The sequence below is a fragment of the Notolabrus celidotus genome, chromosome 13, assembly GCF_009762535.1.
Source record: "Notolabrus celidotus isolate fNotCel1 chromosome 13, fNotCel1.pri, whole genome shotgun sequence".
Classification (NCBI taxonomy): domain Eukaryota; kingdom Metazoa; phylum Chordata; class Actinopteri; order Labriformes; family Labridae; genus Notolabrus; species Notolabrus celidotus.
In genome coordinates this window covers 16,077,728-16,090,383 of record NC_048284.1, presented here as the reverse complement: position 1 = coordinate 16,090,383, position 12,656 = coordinate 16,077,728, and the positions used below count along the sequence as shown (strand labels likewise).

Sequence of the window (12,656 nt, the reverse complement as noted above, 5' to 3'; positions counted from 1 at the left end):
ATTCTGATAACATTTGTCAGACGTGGAATCAACCTTCAGGTGCTATTGTTTGATAACCAAAATAAAAAACGTGGAAAACAAAATTCTGACACAAGATAAAATGCCAGATCCATATTACTGTCTAGGTGAATTTCCTACACACTCACAACTTAACGTTTTTAATGCTCATGTTTTAAATACACATACAATGATATCATACTTTACTACGATATAAACAGTATTCCCCCTCCCCACAATGCATTACTGCTAACACAAATCAAAACATACTTACTTAGGCCTGCTGAATTCTCCTAACACATGATACCATGAGAACGGGGGATGGGAAAGACTGTATCTGGCAACCATGCTCGGTCCTGCCGTGACCGTGCTCGCAGTGCAGTGTGCATCTGGAAGTTGTCGCCATCATATCAGGCTCAATGTGACGCTAGCTTGAAGTCAGTCCGCCGCTGTGTTCGAGGATATCAAGCTAATGATATCATTAACCTCCCTTTGTTTGTTCTGTCGAGTTCCTGTGAACCTCAGTGATGTTATTCATCAGTAAACGAGTCTAGGAGCTTGGACATATTGAATAGTTGACCCACATTAGCAGAGAGCTGGAGTCTTCTTGAGGAGCAGTGAGGGGCGGTGGGCTGCTAACACTGGCGCTAGCTAGCTGCCGCGAACAAACTAAGCTAGTCAGCTGGCCACAGAGTCAAACACTGGGAGACATTAATGGTTAAAGTGAACAAGGCCGCTCCTGGGACCGCTGTTATATTCTCCTCGGTTGTTTCTTCTGCTATCTTCTGTCATTACGATACTAACGGACCGTCACCAAGGTGCTAGCTTAGCAGCATCACAGAGCTAGAACTCAGCTGAGGAAGAAGATTTATAACAAAGATAAACAAATAATACTCCGGGATCAGTCTGCGACGGTGGGAGTCTGTGAAGCTGGAGCTGGCATCGTCATATTTCCTGTTTTTAACACGTATGTTCAAACAAATCTTTTTTAACGCTGTGATCTGGTTCTTTCTGGCCTTTCCTGCAGAGGGCTACATTAGATAACTTCTGTAAAGTCTTCACCCTTATTCTTCTGCTGTATACATGTTATCCAGGTACAGCTACCAAGTGCATACCACTGTCTCTGTTCAGCTATATTCTACTGTGTGATAATGACATGTTTAAAGCTGCTGTTCGTAGGAATGGTGTAAAAAATGTGATTTTTTTTCTGCTGGGTTTGGATAAAAGATCATAATACCCATTGGTACTCATCTGTAATTGGAGTAATTTGAGACTATTGCGAAATCTCTGTGTTGTCCAATGCCTTTGTATAAATAAATGTTATTATTCCCCTCGTACCCGTTATCACGGACCAATCATAGCTAATCTCCAATCCTCTGTCCTGATTGGTCAAGTGGCGGCCCCACTGGGAAGCCACTACTTCCTTATAGAACCATAGACTGTAAATAAAAATGGCCTCTTTCCGTTGTACGGTTCTGAAGCCAAAAAATCCCGCTCCTGGGCGCAGCCATTGTGCAGCCAGAGCCTGCGAAGCCACTGTAACGAGCTCCACCCTACAGCATAGCGTCACAAGACTTTGAAGTTTCCCTCTACGGTGGCTGTGAATCAAAGCAAACCTGGAAGTAAAACCCTGTTTTTTAAACTCTAATAACTAACAAAAAAGAAATGCTTAAGAAAAAAGAGGCCTTCAACACAAAACAGTCAAATACTAACTACATATCACCACAGCATACGGATGTGAGAAACATTCGTACGACGAGTATTTATTTTTTAAAGCTTGACTGATGGATTTTTTTACCTATACTGCAGCCAACCACCAGGGGGTAGACACACTGCTGAAAGCTTCACCTCCAGTCGAGCGAGATGCACCCCTATATAGAACGCGTACAACAATCTTTTGTGGGCGGGGTTACGACAGCAGAGAGGGGAGGGATAGCGTTGACATCAAGCGGCAACCTTCGGTCTAAAAATATGAGTCCAATGCGGAAGTGCTAAAATCTGCAGTTCATCGAGGATCCGCTTGAGTCTGGCTCAGGAAGTACCGGAAACCACATACACACTAATTCAAAAAAGATGATCTTTACAGCAGAAATAAACATGTTTACAGCCTGGAACTAAAGACGAGTGTAGTCTGGATAGCTAATTTCTCGATCGGCACACACTGTATAGGGGGTGAATTTTTTTTCTAACGCGACAATTTTGAAGATATTGAGATTACAAGTCTTCCAATGAGAGGCACAGCTGACTTGATTGACAGGCGGGAACACTGTAGCTGTTGGCTAGGAGGCTCAAAGCCCGCCTCTTTACGTCACAATCGCTCGACAGCAGCAATATGGCTGCCACCGACTGGTCTCAAAACAGCGCTTCAGACACAGATGGGTGACGTCATGGATCCTACGTCCATATTTTATACAGTCATGGTTGACATTCGAAATCTCTCTCCGAACTGATGTTTATGTCACGACTACCAACAGCAGCTTTAATTGCAGCACTTTCTCAGACAGTGTCACAGACTGTCAGTGTGAACTTGTGTTTGGGCTTCACTGTGTGTCTCACAGCTGGCTGTTGGGCCTGACAATACAGAGGATGTCTGAGGGAGAGAACAAACAGGCCTCGGACACTGTCCAGGACGGGAAGCCAGATTCCGCAGCTGCTGCCACAGGCCAAGTGTCATCTGTGTCACCTCCGGTGTCTATGGTTACCCAGCCTCAAGCTACTGCAGCCACAGAGGATGAGGAAGAGGAGAGTGAAGATGAGTCAGAGATTCTGGAGGAAAGCCCATGTGGGCGCTGGCAGAAACGTAGAGAAGAGGTAGGTGATGTGTGAGCAGAGGAGCCAAGTTTGGCTTTCTTTGGTCAAGATAAAAGTTGATGCATTACTTTGTTTTGCATCTGAAGGTGAATCAGCGCAATGTCCCTGGGATCGATAATGCTTACTTGGCCATGGACACAGAAGAAGGAGTTGAGGTGGTGTGGAATGAGGTCATGTTCTCAGAAAGGAAAAATTTCAAACTACAGGAGGTGAGTGCATGACCAGGCCCGATGCAGTCACATGTGTACGACAGAGCTGTGTGCTCCTCAATAACAATGACACGTATAACAACTGATTTAGTCTGCAAGGGGATTGTATTTTTTGGTGCATTGAGTTAATTTTCTGCATTCAGGTTTTCCTGGCTTCCTTTGGTTTTAATCTCCTTGAGCTTAAAGTGGTCAGTCTAGTTCCAGTACTTGTCCACAGTAAACATTTTAGAAATTTGGAGGCGAAGGAGGAAGTAAGCAGATCAGAAGGAGAGGTATTTAAAGCTCTCTCTTGCATGCTGCTTTTGGCATTTCCGGCATCCAGTTTGATGGTTTTACCTCAGTTAGGGATCAGTTATCCAGCCTGTTATTGACTTTCACTGATAAAAAACTAAAAGATGAGGTCATATTTCTGTAAAAGGCAGCTACTGATCGGTTCTTAGAAAGGTCTCTTACTCTCAGCTGCTTTGGTTTGAACTGCTTAGAGTTCAAAACTGTTGTAAAAGGCAGCATTTGTATTTTCAAATGCATATCACAAATCATGAGCACCCAGATTAATTTAGCGTTTAATATTTATATGAGTCATTCAATTGTTAATGGTCTATCTGCATTAAAGCAACGCGATTGCTTTTACAGCTGAGAGTTGAACATTTGATCTCACTCTTAGAAGAGACTGTTCCACAGCCAGTCCATGCTTCTGAAAATGAATATGTTGTGATGAAATAAGATCACTTGAGCTGAATTGTTCAACTTGTTTGCAAAATCCCAATTTTAACCATATGAAAAAAAGCTTTAACAGCACTACTTTTGTCATGCTACAGTTAAAATATTTAACATGATGTATTTGTCTTCATCTAATTTATTTTCTCCAACAGGAAAAGGTCAAAGCAGTTTTTGACAATCTGATCCAGCTGGAGCATCTTAACATTGTGAAGTTTCACAAGTACTGGGCCGATGTCAAAGAGAACAGAGCGAGGGTAAGACACAATCATGTCAAAGAACTGCCCATCAGATTCTATGAGAGATGAAAAGTTATAATGTGTTTGATTTTTTTTTTTTGTCTGCAGGTGATTTTCATCACTGAGTACATGTCCTCGGGAAGTCTCAAACAGTTCTTGAAAAAGACAAAGAAAAACCACAAGACCATGAATGAGAAGGTGGGAAATCTCTGCTACCACATGACAGCAGGTTTAGATAGAAACATAAATGACACTGAGGAGTTTCTGTTTTTCACATTTCAGTTATGTTTTAGTAACATTTGTTGTTTTACAGGCTTGGAAGCGCTGGTGCACACAGATACTGTCTGCTCTCAGGTAAGACAAACAAAAGGTTCACTTAATTAACAGTAGTTTGGTGCACTGACCAAATTGACAGTTCAGATGCTAAGATATACTGACTTCAACTGCACTACGAGTTAAACTGATGAAATGTATTTTTGACTTTTCTAAAATGTTTGACTTTACCCTTGTTTATTTGCCTCCAGCTACCTACACTCATGTGAACCTCCTATTATCCATGGCAACCTGACATGTGACACCATCTTCATCCAGCACAATGGCCTCATCAAGATAGGCTCAGGTAGACATCAGTTAAAGCAACAGATATCTTCCAGTACAGCATGAAGCCAGTGTTACTTTATCCCTCTTAATTAGGGTTGCAAAATTCTGGGAATTTTCAAAGTTGGAAACTTTCCATGGGAATTAACGGGAATAAACCAGGAATGTACTAAATTGAAGGTTGGCTCTTAATAAGGGAACTTAAATAAAGTTGGGAAAAATATATTTTAGCATAATCCTGACTAAAACAACCAGATTTCATGCAAGTACAGTTGAATATCTATGCTATTCCTCAATCACATGCTCATAGCACACTACTGTCTGCAGAGCTATTGAGACCACGCCCCCTACATGCACTGTGCATTCCTCCATCACATGCACAGATGATTTCTATTTTGGATGGATGTCTGCTTATAGCAAAATAAATATTTATGCTTGAATATAATACCTTTCCATTAAAGTACCCTCAATTCTCAGTTAATTCCCATGGAAAGCTTCCAATTTTGAATATATCCAAAATTCCCCATCTTAACTTCCAATGGAAATTTACTGGAAATCTTCCACCCCTTTGCAACCCTACTCTTAATTCAAATTGTTGTTTTCTAATACACACAAAACCTAATTTTTACTATAAGCACTAAGACATGAATAAGTGCTTTAATAAAACTCCCTCCCCCTCTTCTGTTTCAGTTGCCCCAGACACCATCAATAACCATGTGAAAACCTGTCGGGAAGAACAGAAGAGCCTTCACTTCTTTGCTCCAGAGTATGGAGGTAAGAGGCTGTGATGTGTCTCTGACAGCGTCACACTGTGCTGTAGTGTTTCTGTGATTCTGATCTGCTTCTTTCTGCCTCCAGCTGTTGCCAATGTAACCACAGCCGTGGATATCTATTCCTTTGGAATGTGCGCCTTAGAGGTGAGAGGACGGCTTGTTCTGCTCTGGTCACACAATAACACAAAGAATCACTCATTTTTGTTTATGTAAGAGATCTTTGATAGGTTATGTACTAGTGGTTTATATGTCAGCTCATCTTTGTTAAATATGTAATCCCTGCTTTAGACTTGATTAAGGGTCGTTCACATGTTAAGTCTTTAGATGTTGGAAACACCAGGCAGGCCTCTTTCATCCTGTTATCCAATGTTCTTATTCTTACTAAAGGAGCAAAACCTGCACACTTTGCTCTTGCTAGTTGTTATAATGCCACAAAAAGCAACAGTTGGTCCAAATCACAATCAATCAATCAAGCTTTACTTATATAGCACCTTTCATACAAATCAAATGCAACCAAAGGTGCTTTTCAGCGATTGAAAAACAAGAAAGAAGCTGAAATAAAACAATGGCCAGACATATTAGGGGATAATAATAATAATAATAATAATAATAATAATAATAATAATAATAGTAGTAATAATAATAATAATAATAATATAGTAAACATTAAAATAAAAATAACATAAAATAAAATAAAATAGAGACTAATGCACACCAACAATAAAATATGTGTAATTAAAATAAGTTAAAGCATCAAAATTAAGAATACAAATAGTTAAAATTGTTTTTAAAAGGGTAAGGATAAGAGTTGAAAATTAAACTACGGCTAAAAATATCAATAAAACTGAGTAGATAAATAAAATAAATAAATAAAAATAGAATAAGATACCATTTAAAATAACTAAAATAATAAAGTAACATTTAAATCAATATTACAGTAAAAGGTAAGTAATACAATTGTTAAACCCTACATAAAAGTCAGACTGAATAAATATGTTTTTAGTTTACATTTAAAAATCTCAATATCTCTATCAGCTCCTCTCAGATCCTCCGGCAGGCTGTTCCATAGTTTAGGAGCAGTCTGCAGGGAGTTTCTGACTTGGCCTCTCCATGCATAAAATCGTGGTTCAGTTTTTTCTCCCAGACTAAACTCAATACAACTGAACAAATTCTAAAGAAGGGGTATTGTGCTTTTTTTCAGGCTTTATTCTGTCTCTCTGGTACTTATTTCAGCCTTTGTCTGAAACACTTCATTTTAGCTGCTGCCTCTTTAAGGCGCCTCACTCCACAAACCCCCTTTGCTCTGATTGGCTAGCCCTCAGGAGGCTTGTTGGGGGCAGAGCTTTGGGCAGTGATGTTCTGCTGTGCCAGCAGCATACATAAACCAGTTAGGTGATCCTTATGGTATGACCTCATCATTTCAGGAAGTCTCGTGAAGGTCTCGTGAAGATCTCGGGGTATTTTCAGAACGGGCCGCGTAGACTCAAAAAGTCAGGTGTTCCTACAAGATATGAATACCTAGCAATTAGAAAATGCACATGTTTAGTATTGACTTCCAACATTGTTACTTTATATCTGTGTTTGAAATATGAGAAAGCATAATACCCCTCTTTAAGGTTGAACAAAGAAAGACCGGGATGAAAGAAGTATGTCTGTAGAAACACTTGACGCCATCTAGTCTTCAATGATGATTGACCCTGTGGAAATTGCGTAACATGAGTCTGGCTGCTGTTGGCTGAACTTTGTGTTTGCATTCATGATTCACTTCAAATGATGCCTGTTTTCGTCCAATCACATCCTCAGATGGCTGTGTTGGAAATCCAGAGTAATGGAGATTCATCTTATGTGTCCCAAGAAGCCATAAACAGTGCCATTCAGTCCCTAGAGGACACATTGCAACGGGTGAGTGAGTAGAAAGGAATCATATATGACCTGTATGGCTCTTTGGAAGATAAATCCCCAGCTTGAAGGTTTTTTTTTCTTCTTCTGATTAATTATTTTCAGGAGTTTATCCAAAAGTGTCTGGAGGTGGATCCCAGCAAGCGACCTACAGCCAGGGAGCTGCTGTTTCACCAGGCCTTGTTCGAGGTGCCCTTACTGAAGCTGCTGGCCGCACACTGCATCGTCAGCCACCAGCGTGAGTGACAACACACGCAGACAAACACAAAGTGGCTCAGCGTTCAAACCAAAGTTAGACCAGCAGTTTCAGGGCGTTGGTTGACCTAGCTGTTAAAGGAAAACTACCAAACATGAATGAATACGTTATGTAAACTGATTGTTGTCATCTTTGTTGACCTGCAGATATGATTCCAGAAAATGCGTTAGAAGAGATGACAAAGAACATGGACCCAAACTTGGTGATTGTCGAAGCCAAGGATGGAGTTCAGATGAAGTAAGAACTAAAAAAACAAAGAACACATAAACCTGATGTACAAAGATAAGGAGATGAGAACTCCAGGGACATGTTTGGAAATGTTGCTGTGGTTTTCTTTGAATAGAATGATGGTCAGCATTTTATTCTGATCAGATATATTTGTCTGATTCCACCCTAACACTGCATGCATTCCCCAAACTTACCTGCTTTAAGGGACTGAGAGTAAATGTTAACAACTAGCTGGGGTTTTGAATGGAGTTCGAAGATTTGGCAACACTAGGATTATTCAGCTTGTATAACAGATGATATCTCTTTCATCAGGCTCTCTCAGTTTCCTGCACTTGAGCTGGACAAGTTCTTGGAAGATGTAAGGTAAGACAACAGTTGAAAGCGTAATCTCCAGGATTCAGGGCCTTTAGACAGGTCGCAGTTGGCCTGAAGCTTTCTTGTTTTTGTTTGTGATGTTTCAGGAACGGGATCTATCCTCTGACGGCGTTCGGGATACCATGTCCTCAACAACCCCAGCAGGAGACAGTGAAGTCCCCCATAGTGCCCCCCTCAGTGAAAACCCCGACTCCTGAGCCTGCAGAGCTCGAGACCAGGAAGGTTAGAGTCAACAAATCCTACCATGTTCTAGTCTTACACGTTACTCTGCACCCTCACTTTTCTCAAGAATTGAGTGCTTAGAAACAAAATTTAGTCCACCTTCATAATAGAGGACTAGCACAACAGAATCACTATGACACTGTAATCTTAATCTGCTTGTTGACGTCAAACACACTGTGTTGCAATGGTTTGTTCCTTCTCAGGTCCTTCAGATGCAGTGTAACATTGAACCTGTGGATGAGGGCGCCAAGCATCATGTGAGTTTCACTTCCTTCTGTCCGTGTGATGAAGATAACCTCACGTCTCTGCCTCTTGGTGCCTCATCGTATCTTTGCTTCATGTTTCACTTGACTTTTAATCAGCTTGTCTCTTTTGCCTTTCAGCTGACCCTGTTGTTGAAACTTGAAGATAAACTGAACAGGCACTTAAGCTGTGACTTGTTACCAAGTGAGTATCTTGATATCTTAAATATAGCTTGAGTGGTTGACAATGCACTCAAACTGTCACTCTCAAATTTCTGAATTTTGTACTGGGGTGTATAATAAGTAGGGGTTGATGTGTACTGGAGAGGAGCCCATGCATCCAGGGTTTGGATGGATTGCAGAAAAGGATCTTGCTCCCTATCACAGATGGTAGCTCTTCAGGCTTTGCATTTTTTTTGCTGATTTGAATTAACAACGGTTGTTGTGGAGTTTTGACCAGTCAGGATAAAGTATTTAACAGCCAAGCAGCATAAAAATATGAGTCATATGCGGAAGTGCTAAAAACTGCAGTTCATCGAGGATCCACTTGAGGCTGGCTCCAGAAGTACCGGAAACCACATACACACCAATTCAAAAAGAGGATCTTTACAGCAGAAATAAACACGTTTACAGCCTGGTACAAAATACGAGTTTAGTCTGGATAGCTCATTTCTCCATCGGCACACGCTGTGAGGGGGGAAATTTTTTTCTAATGCAGCAATTAAGAAGATATTGAGATTACAAGTCTACCAATGAAAGGCACAGCTGACACACAATCGCTCAACAGCAGCAATATGGCTGCCGCCGCCGATTGGCCTCAAAACAGCGCTTCAGAAACAGATGGGTGACATCGCGGATACTACGTCCATATTTTATACACTCTATGATTCCAAAGCAGTGAGAAACAATTAACCATCGGGAGTGACAGTTGGGGTGGCCGGTCTCCAGCACCTCTTTTTTGGGGGTAGCAGGCTGAAGAGAGGACTTTATTTGATAGTTGAAAGTAGTAGTGATGGAAAAAGTGGAGAATGGGGGGTGGAGTGAAATGAAATGAAGATTTACATCTAAGGTGCACAACTAGGATGGTATGCTGCATCGTTTACTTTACACCTGAGGGTTGGGACAGTGTTATTGAGTTCTCTATTTAAAACTATGCTGTGTGTTGTATGAATGTTTACTATTTATTGTATTCTTTCTTATTTATTTATGTGTTCTTGTGTCATTGAGGGGATTTTTGAAGGAGCAGGTAACATGTGCAGCATTGATGTCAAAGACAAATTTCCCTACGGGGACAATAAAGTATATCGTATCGTATCGTAGACCAACAGAGCACCTCGCTATGCTCTGTTTTAATCACAGGCACCTCTGAAACTTTACGTTTTGTTTGCTCATTTTTTTTAAATTTGGCAACAAAAAGCACCCCAAAACTTTTGAGGGTGTGTGTAAGTACTTTCCACATTTTCCTGTGGAGCTGCACATTGTACCAATATTGTGCAGCCCTATTTATTTACTTTATTCACGTAATCATTTATTTTTTAATTACATTTTAGTCAATCTAATTTTATATATTTACACTTGACTTTTCCTGCCATTTGTTATACTATTAAGGGCTTTGTTGGGCATTGAATTTTCCTTTAAATGATTTACTCATATTTTTGTCTTTTATTTTTCTTCACACAGCTTTGTGTGTTTGAAATCAGCCTATGGATACTGAGTTTATCACAACACTGCAGTAGAAAAACACAATCAACAGGTTTAGTTTGAAGGTTTCTCTACAAGTGGTCATTTTTACGAGGTGTGTCTCATAAAGGTCCAAGAGCACATTGGATAAACTCTTCCCAATGAAGCTTTTATAGATACTTTTGAGTTGTGTTTTATGGTTAAGTATCAGCTTGCTGGTATTTTGGTGGATTGCCACTTTCACAGTGCATTCACATTCTGCTGCCTTCTGCTGTTTGTAGAAATGTGTCTCATATCACCCTGTTGCTCCTTGCAGCATTTGATGCTGGTACGTTGTATATGGATGCTGGTAGAACACACAGGATTGGATGGTGCAAGATGCAGTTAACAAACTCAGAAACTTGACACCCTGCTAGCATTACAGTGTTCTGACTTCGTTGTGTTCCTGTTCAGATGAGAACGTGCATGAGCTGGCTGTGGAGCTCGTCCAGCTAGGATTCATCAGTGAGGTAAGTGCGGTCGATCACTGTTCATCTATTATGTGCTGGCAGAACAACCACAACATTTCCAAGCTTAAGAGAGAACACTTTTCTTAACCACTCTGCCTGTTTTTTTTCTTCTTCAGGGCGATCAGCCGCGACTTGCATCCGTTCTTGAAGAGGCCTTCTCAAAGTTCTACAGCCGGAATGGTTCTCTCAATCCGGTGACTGTTTCTTCGTAGCGGAGGACTCACTCGGCCTTCTTTCATCCCTCCTCGTTCTTTACGTCAGGACTAGCTTTTTTTGCTTCACCTCTGAGTTGCAGGGAAGCTTTGCGAGGACGGAGGAGGGAAGCCTTGGTCTGGCTGCAGATCCTGCAGCCTGTCGTCGTATCTTCTGGTGGGAAAAGCTACCACTAAGTGGTTGTTGCTTTCTATCTTTTTTTTTTTTTCTTTCTCCCACCCAATACAGCCATCTGCTTCTCTTGTGAAAGAGGAAACCCTAGTTGCAACTTAAAGGAATTTACAAATGTTTTCAATTTTTGGCTTATTTCTTTCACTTCTAATATAGATGAAAATGATCGAGGTGAGCCAAATCAATTAGAAAACAGACGTTTCTTCCTTGAGTCAGTATTAAAACTGTATTTTAAACCTTTTTACTTAAAACTGTTAAATATTTGTCTATATAAAAAAACCTCTGTCCCGGCATACTGAAGTGTATGTGTTATGGTGTTGTAAGGTTAATTCTGGTTGTCTGGTCCTTTTAAACTTCCTCTTGAACAGCAAGTGAGGTATCATCCTACCGTGACACTCCGATTCATCGTGTGAACAGACGCAATGTCACTTTTACTTCAAAACTCTGTAACTGTACAACATGCAGCTGCAGCACAATCTGAAGAGCTATGGCTGAAATATATGAAAAAAAGTCAATCTATTTATTTGTGTATCTTTTCTTGAGTGTATACTGTACTTCACTTCCAGCACTAAAGGCCGGTGGTTGTTTGAATGTATGCTTTCGTTGCTCTCCTTCAATCAAACTGTGGTTTTCTATAAAAGGGGGTGTCGGCACTCAAATGTGGTCCAACTGCTTCTGTAGCTTCTATTTTAAAAAGTAGTCCATCGCAGCACTTATTCTAAAGGCTAGGTCCGTCAAAAAAATGTGTTTGAAGGAGAGGATTCATGCGAGTTGCTTTTCAGTGAAAGCACATGATCTCAAAGATTGTTTGGTAATTGTATGTAGGCTTTTCTGTGTGCATGCAACAGCTTGCCTCTGGACTTGGTTTGATGGTCATTTGAATGATGACGGTAACAGATTCAAGTAATTGATCATACAGATTAAAAAATGTAAGTTTAGGTCTTCATTTAGAAATTGTGGTTTCCTTCATGGCTGAGCTAAAACTTGCCCTCCCATATAGATATTCAGTTCTGAGCTCTGACCCTCTCCTCTCCCCTTCTATGTCAACTGTTTGGGGATCTCTCGCTAGTTTGCACTGCTGTACACTTTTATATGCTGTGTGAAATGTCCTGTGGCCTCTGGCTCCTTCACAATAACAGGAGAATATTAGGTGAATTGGATATGGTGTCATAAAAGTTTTAGGTATGTGCTCCGGTCTCGTCTTCTCTCTATGCTGTGACTACCTTCTGATGGTGTGTAGATACTGCAAGATACAAGTGTGGGACTGCCTGGCATGCTTGTAACCATCTTGTACACTGTATGCTGGACACTTTGCTCTGTTTCTGCTACGCATTTACCCCCTTTTTTCACTTCCTGAAATAAAAATTTACACTCTCAGCTCCTCCGGTTTGCTTTTTTGTGTCGTCTGGTGTTGTCATGTTCACGGCTGGTTTGTGAGTTAGTTTCTATCAGCACCTGAAACCAAACAATAAACCTCATTCTGAAATGTAAACTTACATGTACAAGAAGTCTGCTTCT

General features: G+C 40.7%; 1 protein-coding gene across 1 annotated transcript; it reads left to right on the top strand.

Moving 5' to 3' along the window:
• Positions 1-256: 256 nt before the first annotated feature.
• Positions 257-12,515, top strand: nrbp1 (nuclear receptor binding protein 1). Its single transcript, XM_034699022.1, has 18 exons — positions 257-964; positions 2,556-2,808; positions 2,895-3,017; positions 3,890-3,991; positions 4,082-4,171; positions 4,287-4,327; positions 4,498-4,592; positions 5,261-5,344; positions 5,429-5,487; positions 7,147-7,245; positions 7,348-7,480; positions 7,645-7,735; positions 8,039-8,089; positions 8,188-8,323; positions 8,527-8,580; positions 8,707-8,770; positions 10,699-10,754; positions 10,871-12,515. The coding sequence occupies exons 2-18, from the start codon at positions 2,584-2,586 to the stop codon at positions 10,964-10,966; spliced, it is 1,599 nt and encodes a 532-aa protein (XP_034554913.1). The 5' UTR covers positions 257-964; positions 2,556-2,583; the 3' UTR covers positions 10,967-12,515.
• Positions 12,516-12,656: the final 141 nt, after the last annotated feature.

Coding starts and splice junctions, on each gene's coding strand:
- nrbp1 (XM_034699022.1), top strand. CDS start 2,584: ATGTCTGAGGGAGAGAACAAACAGGCCTCGGACACTGTCCAGGACGGG. Junction 3,992..4,081: donor TCAAAGAGAACAGAGCGAGG/GTAAGACACAAT, acceptor TTTTGTCTGCAG/GTGATTTTCATCACTGAGTA. Junction 8,090..8,187: donor AAGTTCTTGGAAGATGTAAG/GTAAGACAACAG, acceptor GTGATGTTTCAG/GAACGGGATCTATCCTCTGA.